The following is a 23,763-nucleotide window of genomic DNA, read 5'->3' as shown; positions in this document are numbered from 1 at the left end:
GAACCATCAATATCAGCATTCATCCCATATAAAAATACACTATAAGGTTTTTTGCGGTAATGAAAACGTTCTGGAATTAGATAGTGGTGATGATTGCACAACCTTGTGAATATAGAAAAAAAAACCCACAGAATTACACACTTCATTTTTTTAAAGATTTTATTCATTTATTTATTTGAGAGAGAGAAGGGGTGTGTGCATGGGGGGCGGAGGGACACGGGGGGAAAGAGAGGGAGAGAATCTCACACAGACTCCCTGCTGAGCATGGAGCCTGACACGGGTCTCGTTCTCAGGACCCTGAGATCATGACCTGAGCTGAAACCAAGAGTCAGTCGCTCAACCGACTGAGCCACCCAGGTGCTCCTATTCTTTTTTTTTTTTTTAAGTTTTATTTATTTAAGTCATCTCTACACCCCACGTGGGGCTCGAACTCACAACACCGAGATCAAGGGTCGCACACTCTTCCAACTTAATCCCTGAATTACACACTTTAAAAAATAAAATGAAATGAAAACCATACACATGCACATATGTATATATGCTCATGATGTAAAATGTATTTCTCATTATAGGTCAAAATATTTTGAAAAGCACTGGTCTAGGATATAAGGGAATGAGGAAAAAGCTTTCTCAAAAGGATGTAGTTAAGCTGAGTCCTGGGCCAATAAGTATTTATCCAGGTAAAGAAGAAGCTGGGAAGGAGAGGGAAACCTCCTTATGGGTACAAGGGCTCAGAGGTGAAAGAACGTGCTGGGGGTTGGAGAAAAGTCCCCTCTGGCTGCAGTCAGGGGAGTGGCCCTTGACAAGGCCAAGACGAAAGGCCACTAGCTGGCCCAATCTAGGTGAAAAAGAAAAGACAGCTAGGTATCAAAAGGTGCGGTGCAATGTGGTCCAAATACACAGCTCGAGGCTGGACTTCTGACTCTCCTTCACTAGTTGTGCGGCCTCGGACAAGTTACCTAACCTTGCAGTGACCTCATGAGAAAAAGGGCATAATGACTGGGCTCATAGGACTGGTCTGCTGATTAAATTTGTTTCCTTGATTCTGAAATGTGTAATTTTATAATTAATATACATTTAATGATGTAATTTACCCCCTTCTCTTACAAAAACTGTTGCTGGCTTGATTTCTCAAAACAAAAGAGACATGATAAATGAAATGAAGAACATAAAGTACTAAAGCCATGGCTAGGCTAGGTTGGGCAGCTCATTATCAGAGAACAGGGTCTTAGAGAAAGACCAAAACTTTGCCCCAACTTCTTTGTGTGAAAGACCTTTCTTTTTAAATTCTGGAAAGCTTGGGACCATTTGAGAGCAGGTCCAGGCCAAGGTGAGTATGGCATCTTGTGGACAGAAGAGGTGGGGAGCTGGCTGCTGGCCCTGTGGCCTCCTTCCCTAGAGGCCCAGAGGACTTTGTGGTTAGCCCAGCCAGTAGATCACATAGGGGATCCTGGTCATCAAGAAATCCAATTACTTACTGCCCTGTAAAAACCACAAATCAGAGAGACTATCACTCATTTGAATGAGTTATTTAACCAGCAGAGCATTTTATAAGGGAAGAAGAATGAGAGGAGTTATTTACAGTTTCATTTTTGCTGGTTGGAAAATTTGAAATAAGTAGCAACACTCTTCAATAGAAAACACTTTCCCTCTTTTTAGTTTAATGGTTGTTTGCTAAATTTAAGAATTCCTGAAACACGGCTGCAATCTAAGTTGTTGACGATAACTACACACTGCTCTGGATCTTCTTAAGGGATTATTTTAAGTTGATAACTTGGAGACCAGTCATTCCATCCTTTGGTCACTTAGATCTTTAGGAAACGCACTCACATGGAGACATATCCTGTTCACTAAGCTTATTAAATTCTGACCAGTGAAAATTTTGTTCAATGGGTCTGTCTCCCTGGTGAGCCCAGCTGGTAGAGGGAACCAAGTCTTCATGGACTGGCTACTGGGCTTCTCAAGTGCAGACACCCATCCACAAGGATCCGTACAGTCCCTTTTCAGGGGAATCACACTTATGGATTTGTAGGGTGCCAAACTACAATGTCACTTCTGGAATCTTTGTGCCTCTTACCTTTAAGAAACTGTCTTAAAGAGGCTAATATTGTATTGGCTCAATATTCTCATGTGTCCATATTCTTAACTTGACTACTCCAAGCTAAGAAAACCAAGTCAGAAATAGCCCTTTAGAACAAACATGTTTCTGAAAATTAAAACACAAGACGTTTGGGGGTCCAAGAGTATTTCTTCTCTGTATGCTTTTCTTGAAACCCAGCCAAACAGGAAGATGTATTACAGGTACACAAAATGTGGAATGTCTAATCTTGTACGTCTCATAATCAGGACATTCATTTCAGGCTATTATTTTGGGAAAAAAAGAGGATAATTCAATAGATTTTGATTTATAGAAGTTTCACCCTACTTAAAAGCAGAGGGGGGAAAAATGGCTCAGGGGGGAAAATCTGCACTTAAGAAGCATGACAAATGACAGAGATGGCCAAGTGGTATTCTTTGATATTAGAAAGTAACTGTACTTGAAAATAACTTTCTAATTGAATAAGGGTATATTAGGAAAATATGATTCAGAACCAATATTATAGTAATTAGATAAAGGAAGCATAAATGAAATAACTGCAGGAAGAATATTTCCATAGAGACTATAAATGAGATTCTGGTGGAGCAGAAAGGCCTTTAATTGTAATTTAGTGTGCACTATAGAATTATCAGCTCAGTGTGTTACTTCATCATATAAAAGAATATCTGATAATTTTCCCTAATAAGCACATGACAGCTCTTCATATTCCTTCATTATAGTTGATTAAGTGTAAAAACAGTAGATATTCCTTTGTTGGAAAAAGAGTTCAAATCTTTTTAGAAAGACAGCGCAAGGCAGTTGCATTTCGATAGCATGTGACCCCAAAAGGCTCTTATTTAAGGAGCCTAGGGAATTGCAAGTGGCACTTTAAAGAACTCTTCACTTGAGTTTCTTTCATCCTTCACTATGCGTTCCCCCCATTTTTACGCATGAAACCTCGTTCTGTGGAGCCACGTCCTCTTGTACTTCTGGCTGTGCATTAGATAGTGGTGAGCCAAGGTAACGGGGAGTTTCTGCCACTGGGAGAGCCCTCGCGGCACTTCCGACAACTTAAAAGCATAGGGACATAGTCTCTTCCTGGCCCTCACAAGCTCCCAGTTATTCACTGACCCAGTGTGAGTCTAGAACACCTGACCATTGCACTGTCACAACCCCACAGCTGAAGACAGAATCTAAGTTGAGGCAAGAAACCTTCTCCCCGCCTCCTTCCCCAGTCAGCTAGCTTTGCTCTGCCCCACCTCCTTCAGTCCCAGAGTTCTTTTTTTTTTTAGAGAGAGGGGTGGGGAGGGGGAGAGAGAGAGAGAGAGAATCCCAAGCAGGCTCACGGCCAACACAGAGCACGTCGCAGGGCTCGCTCTCACGACCCTGAGATCACAACCTGAGCCAAAATCAAGTCAGATGCTCAACTGACTGAGTCACCCAGGCACCCTAAGTCCCAGAGTTCTTATGAATATACAGGCTTGGTGAGAAAGAAGAGGATTGTTAATAGCTATGTAGGCTGGAGGCTCCAGAATTTCGTACTTACTGCCCTGATGATTGATGGTGGATCCTACACCAGAGTCAGTAGCAGCATATTGGAAGGATATCAGTGTCTTCAGGGATGTTAAAAAAAAAAAAAAAACAACAACATTGAAAGTAATGGCTGAATTATTTGCTTCATTTGCTCCAATCTGGCAACCAAGAGAGGAGGAAGGGGTCTCGATGTATCAACACACCAGACTGGATTCTTTTTATGGTGTTCTCTCATTGAGTTGGCAGATTAGCCCAGGAAGATAGAGCTCCCCGGGCCTGCGTGATAGATGGGCAATCTGGGCTCAGAGATGAGTGATAACCCACCTTAGGTCATTCAGATGGCCCGTGATAGAACAGCCAACATACAAACCCATGGTGTTCCCATCTTTAGGAGCTTTTAAAATGTACTTCCTGGGCTAGTACTGGCTCAGGGGACAATGGGATGGAAAGCTAAAATGAGTAAAGGGATTAAGAACTACAAAGTGGAAACCACGAACTCAGGCATGACTACATCACCCATTCCTGTCAGGTATTTGACAAAATAAAGGACTCCTTATTATGCTTCTTTGCTTTTTTGGCTTTTTTATGGGCTTTTGGAGCCCATATGTGAAATGGAAATAATGCAAACTGATTCACAAAAAGCCTTCTTCCTTCTCAAAGAGGGGTGCTACATAGTGCAGGTGGAAAAGCTTTTCAGCAACTCTGGTATTCACATCACATACGGTGCTACAGCCGGACAAAGTCAGACAGTCTGACCTTGGGGATAAGGTGTTTGAAACTGGCTAATGAGGCATGCCATAAGCACTGGAAAAAAAGCAAAAGCAGCAACCCCCTAAGAATTGAAATTAATATCCACAGCAGCAAAGCATGGTAGACTGGGTCATTCTCACAGGGTCAAATTAGACCTTGATGTTATGTCTCCACAGTTATCCTTAGGCTTGGCACGTGGCTGGAGCTCAGTACAGATGTTTGAATGGGCAAATGAATGAATTTAGGAACACACAGATTCATTCCTTAAATTTTGTCAATTTGGTCTTCGAATAAAAAAAAGTTTTAGAGGGCTCTGGATGTTCTGAGGTAAAATAAAGCAAATGCTCAATTAAGCATAAGCATTCCTGTGGTCCTTTTCCTCTAGTAATTAGCCCCTTCCCAAATGAATGTAGTCTTCCCAAGGAAAGACATTAATTCAAAATGTCAATGTTAATTAGTCTAATTGAAGGGAAGCTTTTACGTTAAGATTGTTTGATCGATCAGTAGATATCAATCAATACATAGACAGACACATCTCTGTGTTTATACATATTTAATAAGCTCTTCATCATTTAGCCTGCCTGGGGAACAAGGAATATTTCTAATTAGTCAAGTATTCTAGTTAATAAAGAAAGAGTTGACACGGGGATTGTCATCTTACAAGAAATTGGGTTGTGGTCATGCGCATTTAAACCCTGAAACATTGATCATCATCTTTGATGATGTAGAAGTCGCTTGAGCATCCTTCCGTATCATAATCCACCATGGTGGAACATGAATATCATTTATCACTGTACCGTGGAATACGATGCTGTTGGTAAGAGATTTCTACCTGGTAAAGTTTCAGCTATTTACCAACTGGATAGAGAGAGAGTATGTGTTAATCGTCAGCCTTGCTCCCGAAAGGATTTAAGATGGTAATGGTTATAATGATGACTTTACCAGCTTGCGGACTTAATTGTTGTTCCTTCCAGGAAGATCTCTAACACTTGGCTCAGCACTGGCTGGTTCACAATGACAATTGCGCTGGAGCTCTGTGACAGGATCAATGTTTATGGCATGGTGCCCCCAGACTTCTGCAGGTAGGATTTATTCTGCAAGTGTAATTCATCTCAGCAGTGTCGTGCAGGGTTTATAAATATCTGATTCCAAATATCAACCATGAAACATGTCTAACTGTCTTCTCGAAGCAATTAATTAACATGTCCCAAGTTCTGGTTCTAGAAACAACAAACAGCATTTAATTATGTGATATAAAATATTGAAAGTTTTTGTTTGTACTGCTGGAGAATTAATCCATCTTGTGGGCTTCATTTATCCTCTGAATATTTATCAACCAAAAGTAATGCAATAATTGGCATAATATTAATGATGAGCAAGCATTAAAGAATATTAGTTTTATTCTCGTTTGAAAGGAATATGGTAATTTTTAATGAATTAAAGAGAGCAATTTCTTTGACAGTAAGGCCTGTTTTCTAAAATTAAAATACTGCTCTGAGCCTCTTTTCCTCCCCACATCAGTAGCCTTGGTTTGTGCTTCTAAGGCCAAAAGCACAGACATAATTATTATACCACTTTAAAGGGAACATACACACATCTCTGCTGCTACCTTAAGTTCCCTCCTCGCATGTGCCCGGCCAGGGGTGTGTACCCACAGACGCACTGGGAAAACCTCAGGGCCTGATTTGTGGCAGCCTGATTGAAAATTCACCCATGATTTCAGAAAGTACCCTACTTTTCAGGAATGCCTGATGACCTGCCTATGGCCCCCATCCTGATCTTCAAATAGCAAAACCTGGGGTGGGGGCATTTTGAACTTGCTCACTAAAATGTATTCTTGCTCTACCTTCGTGTGTTTGAAACCTAACGACTTCTTGAAGGCCATAGGTATTTTACACAGAATCTGCAGTTTGGAGGTTGGATGCAAGGACAAGAGAGGACTTAATCATGCTGATTTACCACTTTGCCACTTTTCTCCCACTCTCTTTAACCCAAAGACCCAACACGGCAGCAGTATCAGTTTGTATGTGAGAGTCCGGGCACAGAAGAGAAGGTTGGACAGAAGAGGCCTTTGAGAGTTGCCTAGACTCACTGGTCCTCAGGAGTGACGTGATGTGTAAGGAAGAGTGTGCATTCTGAGGTCAGCTCCAGTCAGCTCCGCCTGGCCACTTCCTAACCGAGTGTGACCTCGAGCTACTTGTTCAGTCTCTCTGTGGCTCAGCTTCCTCATTAGAAGTGGACGTGATGATACTGTAGGCTCGGCCATGGGGTCGTCGGTGGATTAAACAAGTTAATACACATAAAGTGCTTGGAGCAGCGCCTCATACATGGCAAGAGTTAGCTTGGATCCCCACCCAGTCCCTCGTCACTTAACTCACTGGCTTTGTTTCCCTATTTAGCAATCCATGCACAGAAAGAAGGTAGGATAGTGTAAAAAAAAAAAAAGCAAACTGCCTCCTCAACCCAACAGGCTAACAAAGGCAGTGGGAGCAGGTGCTTACGGACACGCAAAGAGCCGTCAAAGTTGATAGCTATATGGCAGGTGTAATTATGTAATATTGCCATTAGGACACCAGAGAGAAAGAGCATGAATAAATTGAAATGTTAATGACTTAGAGTATTCAAGGAAATATTCCATTTATTATGGATAACAAATGAAAGGCAAGTTAACCTGTCATTTCTCTTGCTCCGAGTTAGCTCATCACGACTTCACGTCCGCAGGAGGGAAGCAGCTTTCGGAAGGGCGCTAACGAGGGAGTCAAGAGACTATCGGTGTACCTTATGTTGCCAGCGGCTCAGGCGGTCTGCTCCCCAGCCTCTGTCCCGAAGGTTCAACGGTTGCTCTCACAGCCTGCTTTCTCCAAGAACTCTTCGGGAGGATCCTTGTGCTCTGCGAGCTGTGAGAGCAAGCGGAGAAGTTCACCTGGTGTCGTGCGGCAGACACGGTTAGGCTGGAGAGAGCAGCCTGTTCAGTGGTTATGCCTGTTCAGGGAGGCTCAGAAGGAAAGAGCCGGGAGTGGCCCACACTCCCTCCCAAGTTCCTTTAACCTTTGGTTCCAGGACCGGTTAGCTGAAGCACCCAGTTAGAAGCTGGGTGACCTTGAGCCTTGCTTCCCTCATCTGCAAGATGGTAATAAGAAAGCAGTAATAAAGGCCAGCAGGTCATGGTGAGGATTGAATGAGATCGTGGATTGTAGAATGTCTGACACAGTGTCCCACACACAGTGCTCAGGAAAGACTACTGGTATTATGAATATTACTAATAATTAATAGGATATTATAAGATATAGAAAATAGTTATTAAGGTTTTCCTAAATTCTTGAGAGTTGCCTCAAAAGGTACCAAGAACTTCAGGGGGGTTCAAAGAATAGGACACAGCTCTTGCCTTCTAGAAACTCACTGTAAGCCTTATCCACACGAAAATGTGATGAACACAGCACAGCCTCTTGGAGTCAAATGACACTCGCAAACAGTATCTACCACCAGAGAATGAAAAAGCAACTTGTAAGTCAGTCCTGTTACTCATCTAGCCATTCCCCCTTTTGTTTTTATTTTGGAAGAAATTGAGAAATATAAGGGCCAAGCAGGGTTCATGTGACCTGAGCTCTAGGACTTAAGGAGGTAAGATATCACCAGGACCCAGAAATGGTGGGGAAGGTTCTGGGAGATGGCAGAGCTCAGGCTGGTTGAGCCTGCTGCAATATAAACTCTCCAAGGGCCGCAATTTCTGTGTGTTTGGTTCAGTGTTGGAGGCCTGGTGCGCAGGACCACAGATGTTTGCCATCCTAGCCTATAGCAGATGCTTCATGAACAGCAAGTGAATGAATAGACCTGTCCTCTACTCTCTCCTTAGTGCTATAGTGAAAGGGTATTCATATGGGTAAGAAAATAACCGTTTCTGCTTCTCAGAAGTTATATGACTTTCAGAAAGTTATTTGACTTTATTGACCTTAGTGATCTTGGGCAAGTTACTTACTATTTCTGAAGCTTTAGCTTCTATATCTGTAAGATGGTGAAGACAACAGTACTTACCATAAGGGTTTATATGATAATCTCACAAGATAATAGATGAGGAAGGCTTGGCACACCCTTGGTGTATATTAAGCATGCACAAATTTATCAGGTGAAGGGACACGCTAATCTGCAAGTGTGGATGCCCATTAGCACATTTTAAGGAGATGTCCAGCGAGCGGTAACAAATGATGCCCAGGTGGTGAGGAGAGCCTGGTGCTAGAAAGGGAAGGCCCTGTGTGGCCTCCTGTATGAACCCCATTGGGAGTTCACTGCACGTGGCCTCCAGCTCCCACAGGACATCACCTGGGGCGGCTCGAGTGAACCTGCCCATTCTGTTGCTTCCTTAAAGCGCCCAGTGTCTCACGGGACTGAAGGGTAAGGCACATGGGGCCAGATTTCAGCAAGCAAAAAGAGAGCCAACTGCTGATTTTTGGTAAATTAACTTTTTCAGACTTTAAGGCACAACCAGTATCCTCAAAAGGGGTTATTTGCTAGATTAACCATAGAGACTTCATTCCCTCAACCGACTCGTGTTGGGTACTGAGGACATAATCAGAGATGAATAATACAAGGCTCTGCCTTCAGTATCCCGAGTGTCACTTGGACAAAGTCAGTCAAAAGGGACAGAAGGCTCACAGGTACCTGTGGGAGGAAATCCTCACTGGCTGCCTGTCAGTCGCATCTGACCCGCAGCTTTACTCAAACATCCACCTCTGACTTTCTGCCGGACTCAGAGGGGTCCTTGCATTCCTCTGACCCTCCCAGGTGGAACAGGGGCAAGGAGCCAAGAGAGAACGACGACTGGGCCCACCCATCCCCACTCCATCAAGAGCAGACCCACTTCTATCTGGTTTACATCGGGGCTCTTCTCTAACAAGGGGTGGCATGGCAAGTAGGACCTTTGACAACCTCTGGTCTAAGCTACAGTCCTGCTGTTTTCCAATCTATATCACATGGTCACACACCTTTCAGGAGAATCTAATCGTTGCCTTCTTATTGCCGGGGAAACCAAGGCACAGAGAGACCAAACACTGGGCTACTTCTGCGGTCATCTCTGTCAGCCTAAGGCAGCAGTGACCCAAAGGGAATGCCAGCCGCTATATGCATAGGATGAGGGAGGGGACAGAGGGGGCGAGGGAGTAGGGGACTAAATTATACCCTGGGTAGGGGCGGGGGGGCAAACAGCTAAGCAATCCATGAGTGACCGGTTCCCAAAATAAGGGTAGAGAGGTTCGCCCCTACAAGCCTAGAGCTCCCACTTCCATCCAGCTCTCCCGGAGGTCTGGCCTCCCTACCCCTCCACCCAAAGGGTCTGAGATGCTTCCAGGACTCACTGTTTGGCAAGAAAACCTCTAGTAGCCCCTAAACTATTAAGCACATGGACTCCTCAGGAAGAACAATAGCCCCACATTCATATTTAAAACCACAGATGGGAGCAGCAGACATATAAATGGACAGACGCGTTCCTCAAAACCTGGCCGAATCCAACAGTGAAAGTCATCTGACAAGCACGTAAGCCTTTCCCCTGTAGTCTGGTGTCGCGGTAGCTGCTGACTGCCCTCCCCAGTTCTGGGCTTTCTCCTTCCCCTCCAGACACCACCATGCTCTGGATAGAGCACACCCGACTCCGTCAGCCTCACCCCTCAGTCGGGCCCCAGAGCTGTTAGAGCCCGGTTCCCAGCCCCTCGCTTAGCACGCAGCCCTCCAGGACCTGGCTTCTGCATCGGCTTTAGTCCCATCTTCTCTCCCCACACAGACTTCTTTTTGCCATAGGGAAAACTTACAAAGGCACTCACCCTGCAGACATCTGGCCTTTGGCCCTCGGCTTGGAATTTCCATCCCCTTCCTTCTTAATCTGACTGATCGCTGCTGGTTCTTTACAATACTATTCACGGCTGATAGTTTTCTGGACACAACACACGCTGGTCCTGCGCTTAGTATGAATACATGCACCATTTCATGGAAGCTTTATGATAATCCCATGAGATCAACATTATTCTCATCATCATTTCACATGTGAAGCTTAAAGACCTAAAACAGCCACCCAGGGTCACAGAGCAGGGAAGTGACCGAGCCAGGGTCTGCGGGACCTCGCCCCACGGTCTCACATGCAGCAGACCCTCCTCCAACAAGCTTTCCCTCACCTCCTGTCTGAGTCAGACCCTGCCTGTGCCCCTGCCCCGCCCCCCCCACGGACGGGTTTGTCCAGATCCTTTATTTGCCTGTCATCTCATCAAGAGGAGGGGTCAGTGCTCAGTCCACATGTGTGTCTTTAGTGCTTATTATTGTGTCTGGCACATAGTATGGACTCAGTATTGATTGACTCAGTGAATAAAGAAAAACCTTCCTTTCCTTGGCGGTGCTTAAGAAACTGATTCTGTATTTATCCCAAGCCGGAAAAGTGCCCAATGAATGAAAAGTATAATTAGCAAATGGCAAATTCAAATCTCAAGGGTCCTAGGAAGGCAGTGGCAGCCACCTGTTTCGGCGTTCTCAGCCGGAGCGAGCATCAGGTCTTCCCAGAGGGGCTCGGGCATCAGGCAATTACTCTCCATCCTGCCTCTATCACTGGACTCCAGGCTCATCGGTGTTTTGAAAGCTGGGGGAAATTAATGCCACGTTGCACCAGAGACAGCCTCAAAATATATTCTCGTGTGGACAGTAGACCCGTAAGTCATGCCATATCCATATAGGAAGCCAAATCCATGCTCTCTAGATGGACTATAAATTGCAATGAAAAAAAATCTGTTATCTTTGCCTTGCAAACTAAGTTATGGTGAGTATTTTTAATCTCATTTTCCACTGTAAATTATTTGTGATAATAATGGGCCAAGCATTTAAATTCTACCTAATAATCTTATTTCTGGTCATACTTAACACATTACCAAGCTTACAACTCTCTGTCACCCATCATTTCTCAAGTATTAATTAGCAGAGTAATGACTCAGAGTGATCACTGTCATGGAACTAAATTAATATCTCATCCATAATGTGAAGGACATCTCAAAGGTATCGTGAATATCAGAGAGTCGATTCTGCTAGAATTATTAGCTGGCAAACATTAATAAAGCTGCCAGCGTAACAGGGAATGTTCCTAGTTGGCGACAGTCCACCGTGTAGAATCAGATGCTTACAGAGGACAGGTAGGGAATGGTAATGCACCAAGGAGGTTCACGTTTTATGAAGTAGACTTCAAATATATTATTTGACGCTTCTCTTTGCCATGATTTCCTTCTTCCATCTTTGCCATAATTTGACCCACTCTTAGCGGTCCCGGGGTGTTTTCACCACTTCCTCTCCTGTGGAATCTATTAAGAGGTGTTGTAGCACCCCCTGAGGTGCCTGAGTCGTGGAGGGCGAGTGGGGGGTTCAGACGACTCACTCCAGCTCTTTGCCCCATAAAGGGTGGACAGCTGCAGGCTCTTGGCACTCTGTCTGCCCCAGAGTCCCCAGTATTAGTCCACTGTCTTCCAAGGCGTTTGGCTCTTTTCCTTCCGAAAGAGGCTGGAAGGACAAGAAATCAAGACAACAGAGTAAAGGTGACTCAGCAGGTCCCACTGGGCTGAAGCAGATGTGTAGGAAAGCCTGCTACAGGAACATTTTCTTCAGAATGCTACCTAGTACCCCTAAAGGCCCCCAGTGCGAGCCAATTTCAGAACACCCTAGACACTCGACAGCTGTTAACTCAGCTCTATTCGTCAAGCGTATCCTGACTACCTACTGGAGGCTGGCTACCATGCCAAGAATAGAAGCGTGTTTAGAGAGGGTCTGAGAGCTCTAGAGAGAAGCAAAGCCACCATTCCCTTCCTGGGACCTTTGTAGCCTTGTGGAGAATTCAGCCCCAACTAATGGATCAGGGTCAACCCAGATCATTCCCAGAATTGGGAGGAGTCTTCCATGCTTGTTAACGTTATGAGGCTTCTTCCAGTTGTGCAGCTTAGCTTTAGGAGAGTCACAAATGGAACATGACAAACTCCCATTACCATTAACATTAGTGAGTTGAATTGTCAGTGAGCACAAGGCGTCTGCTGCTCACGCCGACTGGCTGCACAGTACCCACCGAGCACGGGGCGCCTCTATCCATAGGTGCTCGGGAGAGCACAGCGAGGACAGAGCCGTTCCAGCAGGAACCTGAGGTGCCATTGGTACAGAAACCCACCTGGTAGAGCAGTTTTTCCAAGATATGGAGCCTTGCTCTTAGTTCCACTTTGGTCTAAATCTGAGCCCTAAAACTTCTTCAGTTTTTCTATACATGAGTTTTGTCATCTCTAAACTAGGGGTCAGAACGGTACCTCTGGCCCCGGGGGCACTGTGAGGATTCAGTCATGTCAAGTGCTGAGCGCTGTTTGGGGCTGGAAGGGTAAGTAAAGTCCGGCGGCTGGGATGGTCTATGGGTGAGGCTGTGTGCTTACAGCCAGGCACCGGACCCCACCTGCCTGCTGGCTGCTCAGCCGTCACATGGAGCAGTGACACCGACCTTGTGCTCCCTCCCTTGCCTGATGGGGACATGGAACAGATCATGGAAGTGAAGCACCAGAGCCGAGCAAGTACTTCACTGAATCAGCTGTGTTCACCCTGGCTGCATATTAGAATCTCCTACGGCGCTTTTCAACATTAACATGTTTTTTTTAATTTTTTGTTTTGAAAAAGTTTTTTTTTTTAAAGATTTTATTTATATGTCAGAGAGTGAGAGAGAGAGAGAGCACAAGCAGGGCGAGCGGCCAGCAGAGGGAGAAGCAGACTCCCCGCTGAGCAGGGAGCCCGATGCAGGACTCGATCCCAGGACCCTGGAGATCATGACCTGAGCCGAAGGTAGACACCCACTGAAGGAGCCACTCAGGCACCCCTTGTTTTGAAAAAGTTTCAAACTTACCCAGAAAAAGTTGCAAAAATAGCACAGAGAGTTCCTGTATACCCTTCACCCAGCTTCCCCTAATGGTAGCATTTTGCATCATTATGGTCCAATGATCAAAACTAAGAAATTAACAACAGTGCAGAACTCTTACCCAAACGACAGACTTTATTCTGATTTCACCAGTTGTCTGGCTGATGTCCTGGAGCTCCTCCAGGACCCATGCCAGGATCCCTTTGCGTTTACTTATCCCAGCTCTCAGTCTCCTGTCTGTGACCGTCCTTCAGCCTCTTCTTATCTTTCACAATGTCGTTATAGCCAGAGATCCCTCACTTTGGATTCGTGTGATGTTTTCTCATGATCGGATTGAGGCTGTGCATTCCTGGGGAGAGTACTACAGAAGCAGTAAGCCCTTCCCAGCAGCCCACGTCAACCGACACATGATGTCAAATGTCTTATTACTGGCAATGTTAACCTTGATCGCTTCGCTAAGGTGGTGTCTGCTGGGTTTACTCACCGCGAAGTTACTGTTTTTCCTTTTGTCATTAATAAATATCTTGGGGGAGATACTTCATGCAAATAACCTATTTCTCTTCATATTTTTTCCCACTAATGTTTCATTCATCGGCGCACCTGGCCTGCAACAGTTACAAGGCTGTTTTAATGGTGATTTCTCTATTCCCTCATTCTCTCTGGATTTGTTGATTGGAATTCTTCTGTAAGGAAATGCCGTTTCTTCTTTCTCATTTATTTATAGATTCAGTTATTTATTGAAATCCTCATGGACTTACGGGTATTTCTTTTATTTTATGGATTTTATAATCCAGTACTACCATTATGTATTTTGATACTCAAACCTAAGTCACTTTTTTAAAAATAGCCGTGCCTGGGACCCTCTCCCAAATCAATTAAACCCAAATCTGTGGAGGTAGAACACAAGCCATGTTATTTCTTTAAAGCTCCCTTTGTGCACCGAATGTTCCTTCTTTCACTACTCCCACCGCCCCACTCTGCTTCCTCCCTAAAGAAATCAAAATCCTTCGGCACATCATTTGGCAGGATTTATTCCGAGGTGGCCCTTGGAGTGCTGATGACAGGCTGCGGCTGTGGCCCCTTGGGAAACTGGCTCTTCGATGATCTCTGCCACCCCCCGCCCCCATACCTCCATTCCCTCAGCTTCTGCTGGCCCCCAAACAGGAACTTGGGGGCCAGAGTCCTCCTTTACAACGATAGCCTCCTGATGTGGAAATTCTGCTGATATTTATTGCTCTTGGGTCAGGTGGAGGAAGAAAAAGCTATGGCAGCCTTTAGGAAGTCAGGTTTGAGAAAAGACCTAAGGAATTATGACCTTGCACTAGGAAGGGCTTCCTGAACACAACAGTGGATTACAGCGGATGGCAGGCTGTTCCTGCAGGTGCTTTGGCTCTGCCTTCTCAAGGCCCACAAAGCACTCCTCGGCCATTTGGGCAGAGTTTTAAGGTGTGGCAACAACCCCACTTATTTGGACCCTTTTGAAATCATAACAATTAAATGTGTAAATGTAATTCTCCCTCTAGGGGATCAATAGGGAGCCAGATAAGTTTTTATTCCACGAGAAGGTCTTCCTGAATAAGGAAATTGATCTTCTAGCATCCTTTAGCTGGTTTCCAATTTCTCTGTATTCCGAGGTGCCAACTCAATCTCATGATATTTTTAGAAGCTTGTTTCTTTCATCAGATTGATGCCAGTAATATGTTCAAAGTGCAGATAAATCAGATTTAAAACCTAATTGATATTGGAATAAAAGCTTAACCCCAAGTATACCATGCCACAGTGAATTTGGCATGGTTCCCCAAATTATGCCATATGAACCTGGGGACATTTGTCTCATAAATTTCTATCTTTTCTTGTTTATTCTTTTCTTCATGGTGGTCAGTTCCAACTTGAATTCTTCCTAGAATGCATTTTCTGCATTGAAAATACCCTCTATTAAAATTTTAAGGGGATTCCAATTTCTGGAGTAAGCAAAGAAGTGAAATCTATATTAACTAGACAGGATTGGATCTGATGTTTCACGGTAGAACACAGAGATACTTCTGAGGCAAGCATGATAGAGATGCAAAGTATTAATTCAGCATCGCATCCAACTCAGGATGAGGAATGTTTAAATGCTGCATGACAAAAATAAATCTCTCTTCCTGGAAGAACTTTAACCTCAGAAGAGAGGCAGCTCAAAAGGTTTATTGTCAGAGCCACAAACTTGACACCCCTCTTGATAAAAGACTTCGATCCCTGACCTCAGTAAAGTTGCTACTCTAGAAGCTATTTGTGTATTGATCTCCTCTGAAGAAAACAAATAGGTGCCTAGCAGGATGAACATCTCTGGGAAACAAAGTTACTGTACTTGGAGTAGAGCCCGAGTGACCGCAGTGGGGACCCCAGGGCACCAGGTATGGAAAGGTGATTTGCCTGAGCCTTTTAAGAGAAGCACTAAAGCTTTGCATCAAAACCAGTTGGTGAGTGTAGCTCAAGCAGGAAGGTTTACCTGCTGGGATACCTTGACTAATTTTATCATCTAGACTTCAAGATGGAAGAGGTGGTGTGGATTGGACTAGAACGGAAACCGGTGTGAGAGCAGGGCTCTTTGGGGGTTAGATATTTTAGTAACCCTACAACAGGGCACCCAACCACCTCAACACATTAATCCTTTGCACACTACCTTGAAGAAATGAGCCAGTGTTTCTCATTTGAGGCGAAATAGGGATAGAGAAACAAAAACTACTGGCGCTATCAGGCTATAATGCGAGGATTTGAGGATTTGGAATTTCTGAATTTAGAGACTCTGGATTTGAGTCCATCATCTACCTAGAGCAACAAGAAGAAAATGGTGGCATTGTGCTTGCTGTCTTTGTTCCGTGGGATCAAACTAGGATCATCAACTTTCCATGTTGGAGGAGAAATTTTCTTTAGAGGTTTGCTGTTTACCTGCTAACTCCATATAAATTTCTTTCAACAACAGAAATTCAAAAATTATTTATTGAGTACCTACTAAGAACAAGACAAAGGCTTGCCCTCATGAACAGATTATAAACAAGTAAACTACAGCAATTCTGGAGAGGGATTAATGCTGTAAGGAAAATAAACCTGACAGAGAGAAAGAGAGAGCAAAAGGACAGGCGTCAGGTAAAGCCTCTCTGAAGAGGACACATTGAAGTCAATACCCAGCGGTGAGAGGAGTGAACTGGTTAGGAGCACGTTACAACCAGGTGACTGCCTTCACGTGCCAAGACCTGAAGGTCAAGCTTGGCAGAGTTGATGACCAGAAAGGCCAGTATGGCTGGAGCACAGTGGGCAAGGCTGGGTTAGGAAAAGGCTCTGGAAAGAACCAACTCATGTAACACCCAATAAGGCATGCTTTTATTATAATTAGAAGCCTCTGGAAGGTTTGGGGCGGTGGGGTGGGGAGGGAGATGTGGTGTGTTTTTGTTTTGTAAATATCTTTGTAGCTGCTTATGCTGAATAGACTATACGGGCAAGAGTGGAAGAACTATAGTGGGGTCTTAGTAGTATGTAGTTTCTAGATCCCAAACACCTGCAGGTCCTGTGGTATACTTTTAATCTCTCTCTTTGATAATGATGCTCAGTGCATTTATTTCAAAACCTCAAAACCTTTCCACTTGCTTTTGTGTACACATCAGAAAAACCCTTTGTTGCGTTTTAACTTGGAAATATGCGTTGTGCTCATCAGCTTAACCAGTCAAAGGAATTTTTTTTTCCCTTTACTCAGTCATCTCATTTTCCTCCTACAGGGATCCCAATCACCCTTCAGTACCTTATCACTATTATGAACCGTTTGGACCTGACGAATGTACAATGTACCTCTCGCACGAGCGAGGACGGAAGGGCAGTCATCATCGCTTCATCACGGAGAAACGCGTCTTTAAGAACTGGGCACGGACATTCAACATTCACTTTTTTCAACCAGACTGGAAACCAGAATCACTTGCTCTAAAGTCTCCGGAGAATAAACCTGTGTTCTGAACAATGAGGGTGCCAGACCAAAATCCCAAGTACCTACGGTATCAGACGCCAGGGCACTGAACTTCCGGAGCCAGCAGACACAAAAGGGACAGAATCGGGAGAGGACACTCAATAAGCAGCATGTACAGATGCCTCGGAGGCGTGACTCCCAAGCAGTGCAGTTGGTCTGTAAGGAGAAAAATGCCAGAATTAATAGGTCCTCATGAGTGTCATCCCTTGCAAAAGGGGTTACCTTAAGAGCGAAACACCCATGTCAGTGATGCTGCCGTGGCTAAAAAAACAGTCTGGATCTCTTTATTGCCTTCAAAACTGAAACACGAGCAACTCAACCATGTTAGTTGTGTTCCTTTGTAGAAATGCCACATCGAAGGACGTTTTTCTATCAAGTTGTTGTATCCTAACCTGATCTATAATCTTTGTCATCTGTTGGGCTCTGTATGTGTGATTTGTAAAAAGCAGTCTGAAAGTATGGACATGATTTCTGAAGAGCATATCTCCACTGACTTTCATAAAGCAAATGCCCAATATTTATTTATTAAGAGTTTTTTAGTGTAACTCTAGGCCAGTATTTTTATAGATGATGATTATGTGGTAATTTATCCTTCTTAACTCTTTTAACACTGAGTGATGGTTGGAAGACAACTAGAATGGGGCTGGTGAGTGACTGGGTTCACGACGCTCATTGTTAGCATGCGGTTGGCTTGGAAATGTCGTGTTGTGTTTTTTGAACCCTTAGGCTTCAAGAAGAGCTATGACATTTTCTAACGTAAAGAAATGCTCCAAATGACAAAACTGAAAACCAAAAACTGTGTTATTATAACAAAAAGATACTAACAAAAGAAACTTAAAGATAGTTGTCTTTAGTGATAGTTGGTGTAGGTTACTTGGCATAAACCCTAGTTTCCTCGTCTTAGAATGATGTCCCTGTACCAGATGACCGCCTAAGTTTCCTTCCAAATCTAAAATTCTGTAAGCCTCTCATTGACCCATTTGAGGACCTTGCACTCGGAATGATGTGGTTTCTACAGTAGCAAAAGCCTGATTTTAGGGGGTCTTTTTATTCTCCTACCATCTATCTCCCTCTGTGGTTAAGAACATAACTTCCTCACTGGTCCCCATTGGCTACTGTCTACCCCCTGCTTCTCTGTGTTTTTTGCACCTAAAAAGGTGGGGGTGAGGGGGCAAAAAAAAAAAAAAAACTAAGAGAGAGAGAACCTCTGTGGTATTCCCTGACTATAGGAGCAAGGAACAGCCTTTCTCTGAGTCTGTGAGAAGGAGAAGAGAACACAAGGAGATTTCCTATCATATGACTTATTTATCCTGTGAACTATTCAGATTCACTCCTTGCAAGTCACAGCCATTCCCTGGTCTGGAGGAGTCTGAAGGACTTATTTTATTCAGAGCCAAGATAGCAGTATGAAGGACCTTCATTTAAGCAAGTGAAATTCTTCAAAACTGGTCTTTTTTTTTTTTAAATATACCGGTGTTTTTTTTCCCACATGACTTAGAAGGCATGCATTTTTTTTTCCAATGCCAAATTCGAAGGCACCAGCAAGTATTACGTATGGAGACCGACATTGTTTTACAGAACATGACCTGACCTGTGATTAAAGGTTTTTCACATTGCCACTTCCTTTTCCTTTCCTTAATTAGTACTAAGATTCCATTCCCTTGCACTAACTAGTACTACTAATTATACGGGGTACTGTGGTTGGGGTGCAAACACAGTCTGGATATTTATATGCCAGAAACAAAGTTGGGATTATTGTGGTGTAGCTTGAGCTGTTAAATTGTACAATTGAAATGTATGTGCTCTCTTTAAACTTTATCATAGTTTTTAAAGAGACTGTAGAATTTTATTCCAGCACAATCTCTTCTGCAGCATGTACTCTGGACACACAATACTTTGTGTGACGTATGAAAGAGTATGAATTTCATGTGATGGATTTATAGGCCACCTTTACCATCACTTGAAGACATTACGTTGTTCAGATGTAAGTAGCTCCTTTAACAAGTTTTATTTTTATGGAAATTTGGAAAAGTGTAATTGGGACATGCAAAAATGTAGCTGTAATACCTAATCTAATAATATCTCAAATGTCTGTGTTATCTTTAGGTTTTAGGATTTGGTTTTTTGTTTTGTTTTGTTTTTTTAAAAAGACCATATGATAACTCCATCTTTTCTGTAACTTCTTCCTCCTTCCCAAATACTCAAAAGAGTGTAAAGCAACCAAATTCTGAAATCCCTAACTTCACTGAGAAATAGCTTAAATTTAAATGTAGCTAACATATGGGAGTATAGGAATTTATATTTTTAAAAATATGGTATAAATAGGTATAAGACCAATCACTTGGGCAGTGGTTTTTATTATAGCATTTCAAGAAAATGCCTAGAATTCTGAATAGATTGTGCCGACGGAGCTGGCTGTGGGCAACTGAATTCTTATCTTGCCACTATCATTTCCTGACTCTCCATCTCAACACCATCCAACACCATTAAACATCAACTCTGATAGAAAAGATGGCGACAGAACCATGTTTACAGACCTCAGTGATTTCAATATCCAATTGTGTTGGGAGACTTAGTCATACTCATTAGGTTAGACACCTTTTTCTTCTTTCCCAGCTGTGTCATCAGCTACCTCCTAGCTTTTAAGACCCCAGTAATACAAAGCCACAGCTGGTCGATCCATGGCCTGTGTTATTTCAACGCAAGAACATTTGGCAGAGGCCATTACAATAGATAGCCATTATGGGCAAAGATACAGGAATTCACAAACAAAATCAATCACTCCAAATGGCCCATAAAAAGAGGAATCCTACATTTAATATTCTACAGTAAATATTCACCCAAGAAAGCATACATTAAAAGAACATTAGGAGGTAAATACTCAGTGTGCTGCGTGGGGACTTTGCTGTGTGATTTCCATTATGGTTAATGGGTGTTTGGTAACTAAGTCCCTGTGCTTCACTAACCCTGGGATGTGCTCCTAAGGGCTAGACATAAAACCAGAGCAATTCAGGAACTCCCAAGTTCCTAAGATTTCAGAGTGAGAGCTTTTCTTCAAAAAAATAAATGAAAGCAAAACACAAAATACTGTACCTGAAAGAGAAATTTGTGTGTGGTCTCTCAGAATCCTGACATTACTGTCAGTATGTGCATCAGATTCCAAACAACACCTCTCAGGACAGATTGCCTTTGTCTATTCTCCATTACCGATCTATTTTAATTACATTAAAATTGAAGGATATAACCTCATTTTGAAGTAAAAACTCACCTCAAAAGTTAGAATTATTGATTTGGAAGCTAAATGAATGCTAAGTGAAAGTGAAAGGAACAAAGTGGAATTTTGTCAGAATTCATACAGTCTTATGTGAGCATATCCATACCTATTTAATACCCACCCAAATAGTTGCCCTTATGTAGGAGTGACCTCATTTCAGAAATATACCCTGAATTCCACTGGGGTGGTGATTCAGACTGTTAATTCAGACTTACTCTGAGATTCCTCTTCTCTCTGCGGTGTTAGGATGTGAGGGTAACACTCCTACTTATTTCGTACCTGAGCCAATTCTTCCTTCCATCTTCACTGCTTCTCTCTGGAACCTCAATCCCATCCTTCTGCCATCATTTTCTCCTGATTGTCTTCTTTTGTCTACACTGGGCTCTTCAACCAGTGGTCTTTGGAGGCTGTTAAGGTCTTCCTTGTAGGTTTTTAAACTAGAGACCTACCTGGGGAACAGGTTTGGGGTGGACCCTGCCAGGCAATGAGCACAGTAGGTGGGGGGACTACATTTGGCTCCAGGACTAGGTTCTTCAGAAGCGCTGTCCTGGTTCCCCCCAAGGTGGGGGAAGGGGGTGGGGGGAGCTTCAAGACAGACTGTCAGTGCTAAAACCAGGACAAGTCCCAGGCAAACTGGGACAGTGAGTCACCCTACTGAAAAGCCACCTCAAAGAGAACTATAACACTAAGGCACTGGGGGGAAAAGTGAATCCACTGCCCAGGTTCTAGCACATGCCAGAAGATACTTTGGAATGGAGAGAGGTGAGAGAGTGTCTGTAGGCTTGAAAATGAAGAGAAACAAGCCGTCTATTCCAGCTCACTCATCCCCACCTACTCAGGCCATTGAGCCGCCATAGAAAAGCAAAAAAAAGGCTGAGATCCTGTTTGTTTTTACTCAGTGCCCTAATATTCTATTCTACCTTGGATTGTTCTTGTCTCTTTACGTATTTGTCCTATTAGTCTAATTAGACTGTAAGCTCTTTGAGAGCAGGGACTGTTTCTCCTTTGTCTTTGTAGCCCCAAGCCTAGTTCAGGGCCTTGCACACAATAGGCGCTCAGTAAATGTCTGTTGTTGATGATGACTTCTTAGTGGTGGCCCATTGGATTGGTAACCGGTAGATATTCTTCCATTTGAGAAGTGCAGGAGACAGAATAGGTGATGAAGTAGTTAAATTTTAAGTGGGTTTTTACAGGGTCAGTCCTCAAACCTATAACGTTTTTAATCAACAGAACTGACCTAGATTTGGATAGGATAATGTAGCTGAATTCACTAGGTTTGTGAATGTTGGCTGTACTGAACACACAAAGTGAAGTTCAGCAAGCTTTGTGTTCTCGCTGTTAGCAAGCTGCTCTTAGCACAAATTAAATTTAATATTGACAAATGCTATAACACATGTAGAAGCAGCCCAGGCTCTGACTCATCTGGTTCAACTACAAAAGGGAGGCTAAAATGAGATGAATTCTAGCCTATCTTAAACTTGACAGCTTCCCAAAGCTGCTGGGAATTCCAGCTGGTGATTTCTGAGGGTCTATAACAATTAAGTATACATTTATCTTAAAATCAAAATGAAACAAACAAAAAACCCCCAAAACACTTTTGTTTCCATGAAGCAGATCCCAAATGCTTTTATCCCTACCAGAACGTGAGGGAAAAGGAGAACTCTTGGGAGAAGTTGCCCTCAGGTGGAGCACCCCAGTCACCATCTTGAGTCCCTAACTGGCCAGCATCTGGTGTCCAATTACCTCCTGGTTACAAGACAGGGCAAGACGGAACCAAGTCAGTAAAGCTGAGCCGGTGGCTGGCGGGGGCCTCCACAAGGAACCGTAATCATTACCTTCTTGAATATGTGGACACTCTGGAATCCTTTTCTTTCATTGCCTGTTCTTCTACATATTTATTTGTATGATCTCAGTTTCATTTTGAAAAGCATAGAAAAAGGGCTAGGACACTACATGAAACAGAGAATGCTTCATGAAACAGAGAATGGACAGGATTATAGATCTTCCCACACTTTCAAAAATTTTATTGTAATCACAAAATTTTATTTCATAAAATACTAGCAAAGACATTATAATAGGATTTCAAACAGAATCCCAACTGAGATGTTGGAGAATCTGGTAAATGCCACGTCTAACTACACTTAAAAGAATGTCTTTGCTATGTACATAAATCATCTCAAGTGTCAGCATGTTTACTTCTTTACCATGAGACTAGTTCTTTAATTTAATTTTATTTTTTTTTAAAGATTTTATTTATTTATTTGACAGAGAGAGACACAGCGAGAGAGGGAACACAGGCAGGGGGAGTGGGAGAGGGAGAAGCAGGCTTCCCGCCGAGCAGGGAGCCCAATGCAGGGCTCGATCCCAGGACCCTGGGATCATGACCCGAGCCGAAGGCAGACGCTTAACAACTGAGCCACCCAGGCACCCCTAGTTCTTTCATTTTAAAACCAAACATAGGTTTTGTTTTCTGTGAGATTGAATCCAAATTTTTAAAATTATATTTTATCACTGAATATCTACTGGGTGGTCTGCACAATGAAATGCACTTCATATATATTATTTCACAATAATCTTATTATCTCATTGTGCAGATAAGTAAACTGAGAGTAAGAGAAGTGCATCCGGCCCCCAGGGCAATGAAGATGAGAGTTGACACGTGGCTTTCCATGTCTCAGGCAACCTTTAAATGGTTTACACGTATAACTGCAATTAATCCTCACAATAACCCTAAAAAAATGGGTTCTTTTATCATTCCCCTTTTACAGATGTGAAAACCGAGGCACAGGGCACATGAGTAACTTTCCCAAGGTCATGCAGCTAGTCAGTGGGAGTTAGGTTGGAAGCGACAGGGTCTGTCACTGGAGTCTCTGCCTTCAGTCACCATGTACTTCCTGGCAGAAATTTAACCTATACGTAGCAATTTCTATTAGAATATTGAAATATTCTATTACATCATATTCACAGTGTATGTAATTTTGGATACATATTAAATAAGTGACAAATATGTAAATTATGAAGCAAACATGAGGAGAATATCACCACTATCCTTGAAGCCCACTTGAGTGATCCTTCTATTGTCTTGGAATTTCAGTTTACCATTCTCTTATTTCTAAATAGTTTTATTACATACAGATATATCAATAAACAATATTTTATTTAGTTTTACATAGTAATAAATATTATAACACTCATAACATTGTATATAGTCTTCCGAAACTTGCTTTTTCTTC

General features: G+C 43.1%; 1 protein-coding gene across 1 annotated transcript in view; it reads left to right on the top strand.

Moving 5' to 3' along the window:
- Nucleotides 1–17,521, top strand: part of ST6GALNAC5 (ST6 N-acetylgalactosaminide alpha-2,6-sialyltransferase 5) — a 156,400-nt gene extending 138,879 nt beyond the window's left edge. The window contains exons 4-5 of the mRNA XM_078072900.1: nt 5,335–5,442; nt 17,015–17,521. Of these exons, the coding sequence (XP_077929026.1) occupies nt 5,335–5,442; nt 17,015–17,246 (340 nt within the window). The 3' untranslated portion in view covers nt 17,247–17,521. The remainder of the gene's footprint in view (nt 1–5,334; nt 5,443–17,014) is intronic.
- The last annotated feature ends 6,242 nt before the right edge of the window (nt 17,522–23,763 follow it).

Source organism: Halichoerus grypus, chromosome 5, assembly GCF_964656455.1.
Source record: "Halichoerus grypus chromosome 5, mHalGry1.hap1.1, whole genome shotgun sequence".
NCBI lineage: Eukaryota > Metazoa > Chordata > Mammalia > Carnivora > Phocidae > Halichoerus > Halichoerus grypus.
Note: the sequence above shows the minus strand (reverse complement) of the source record. Positions and strands in the feature narration are given on the sequence as shown.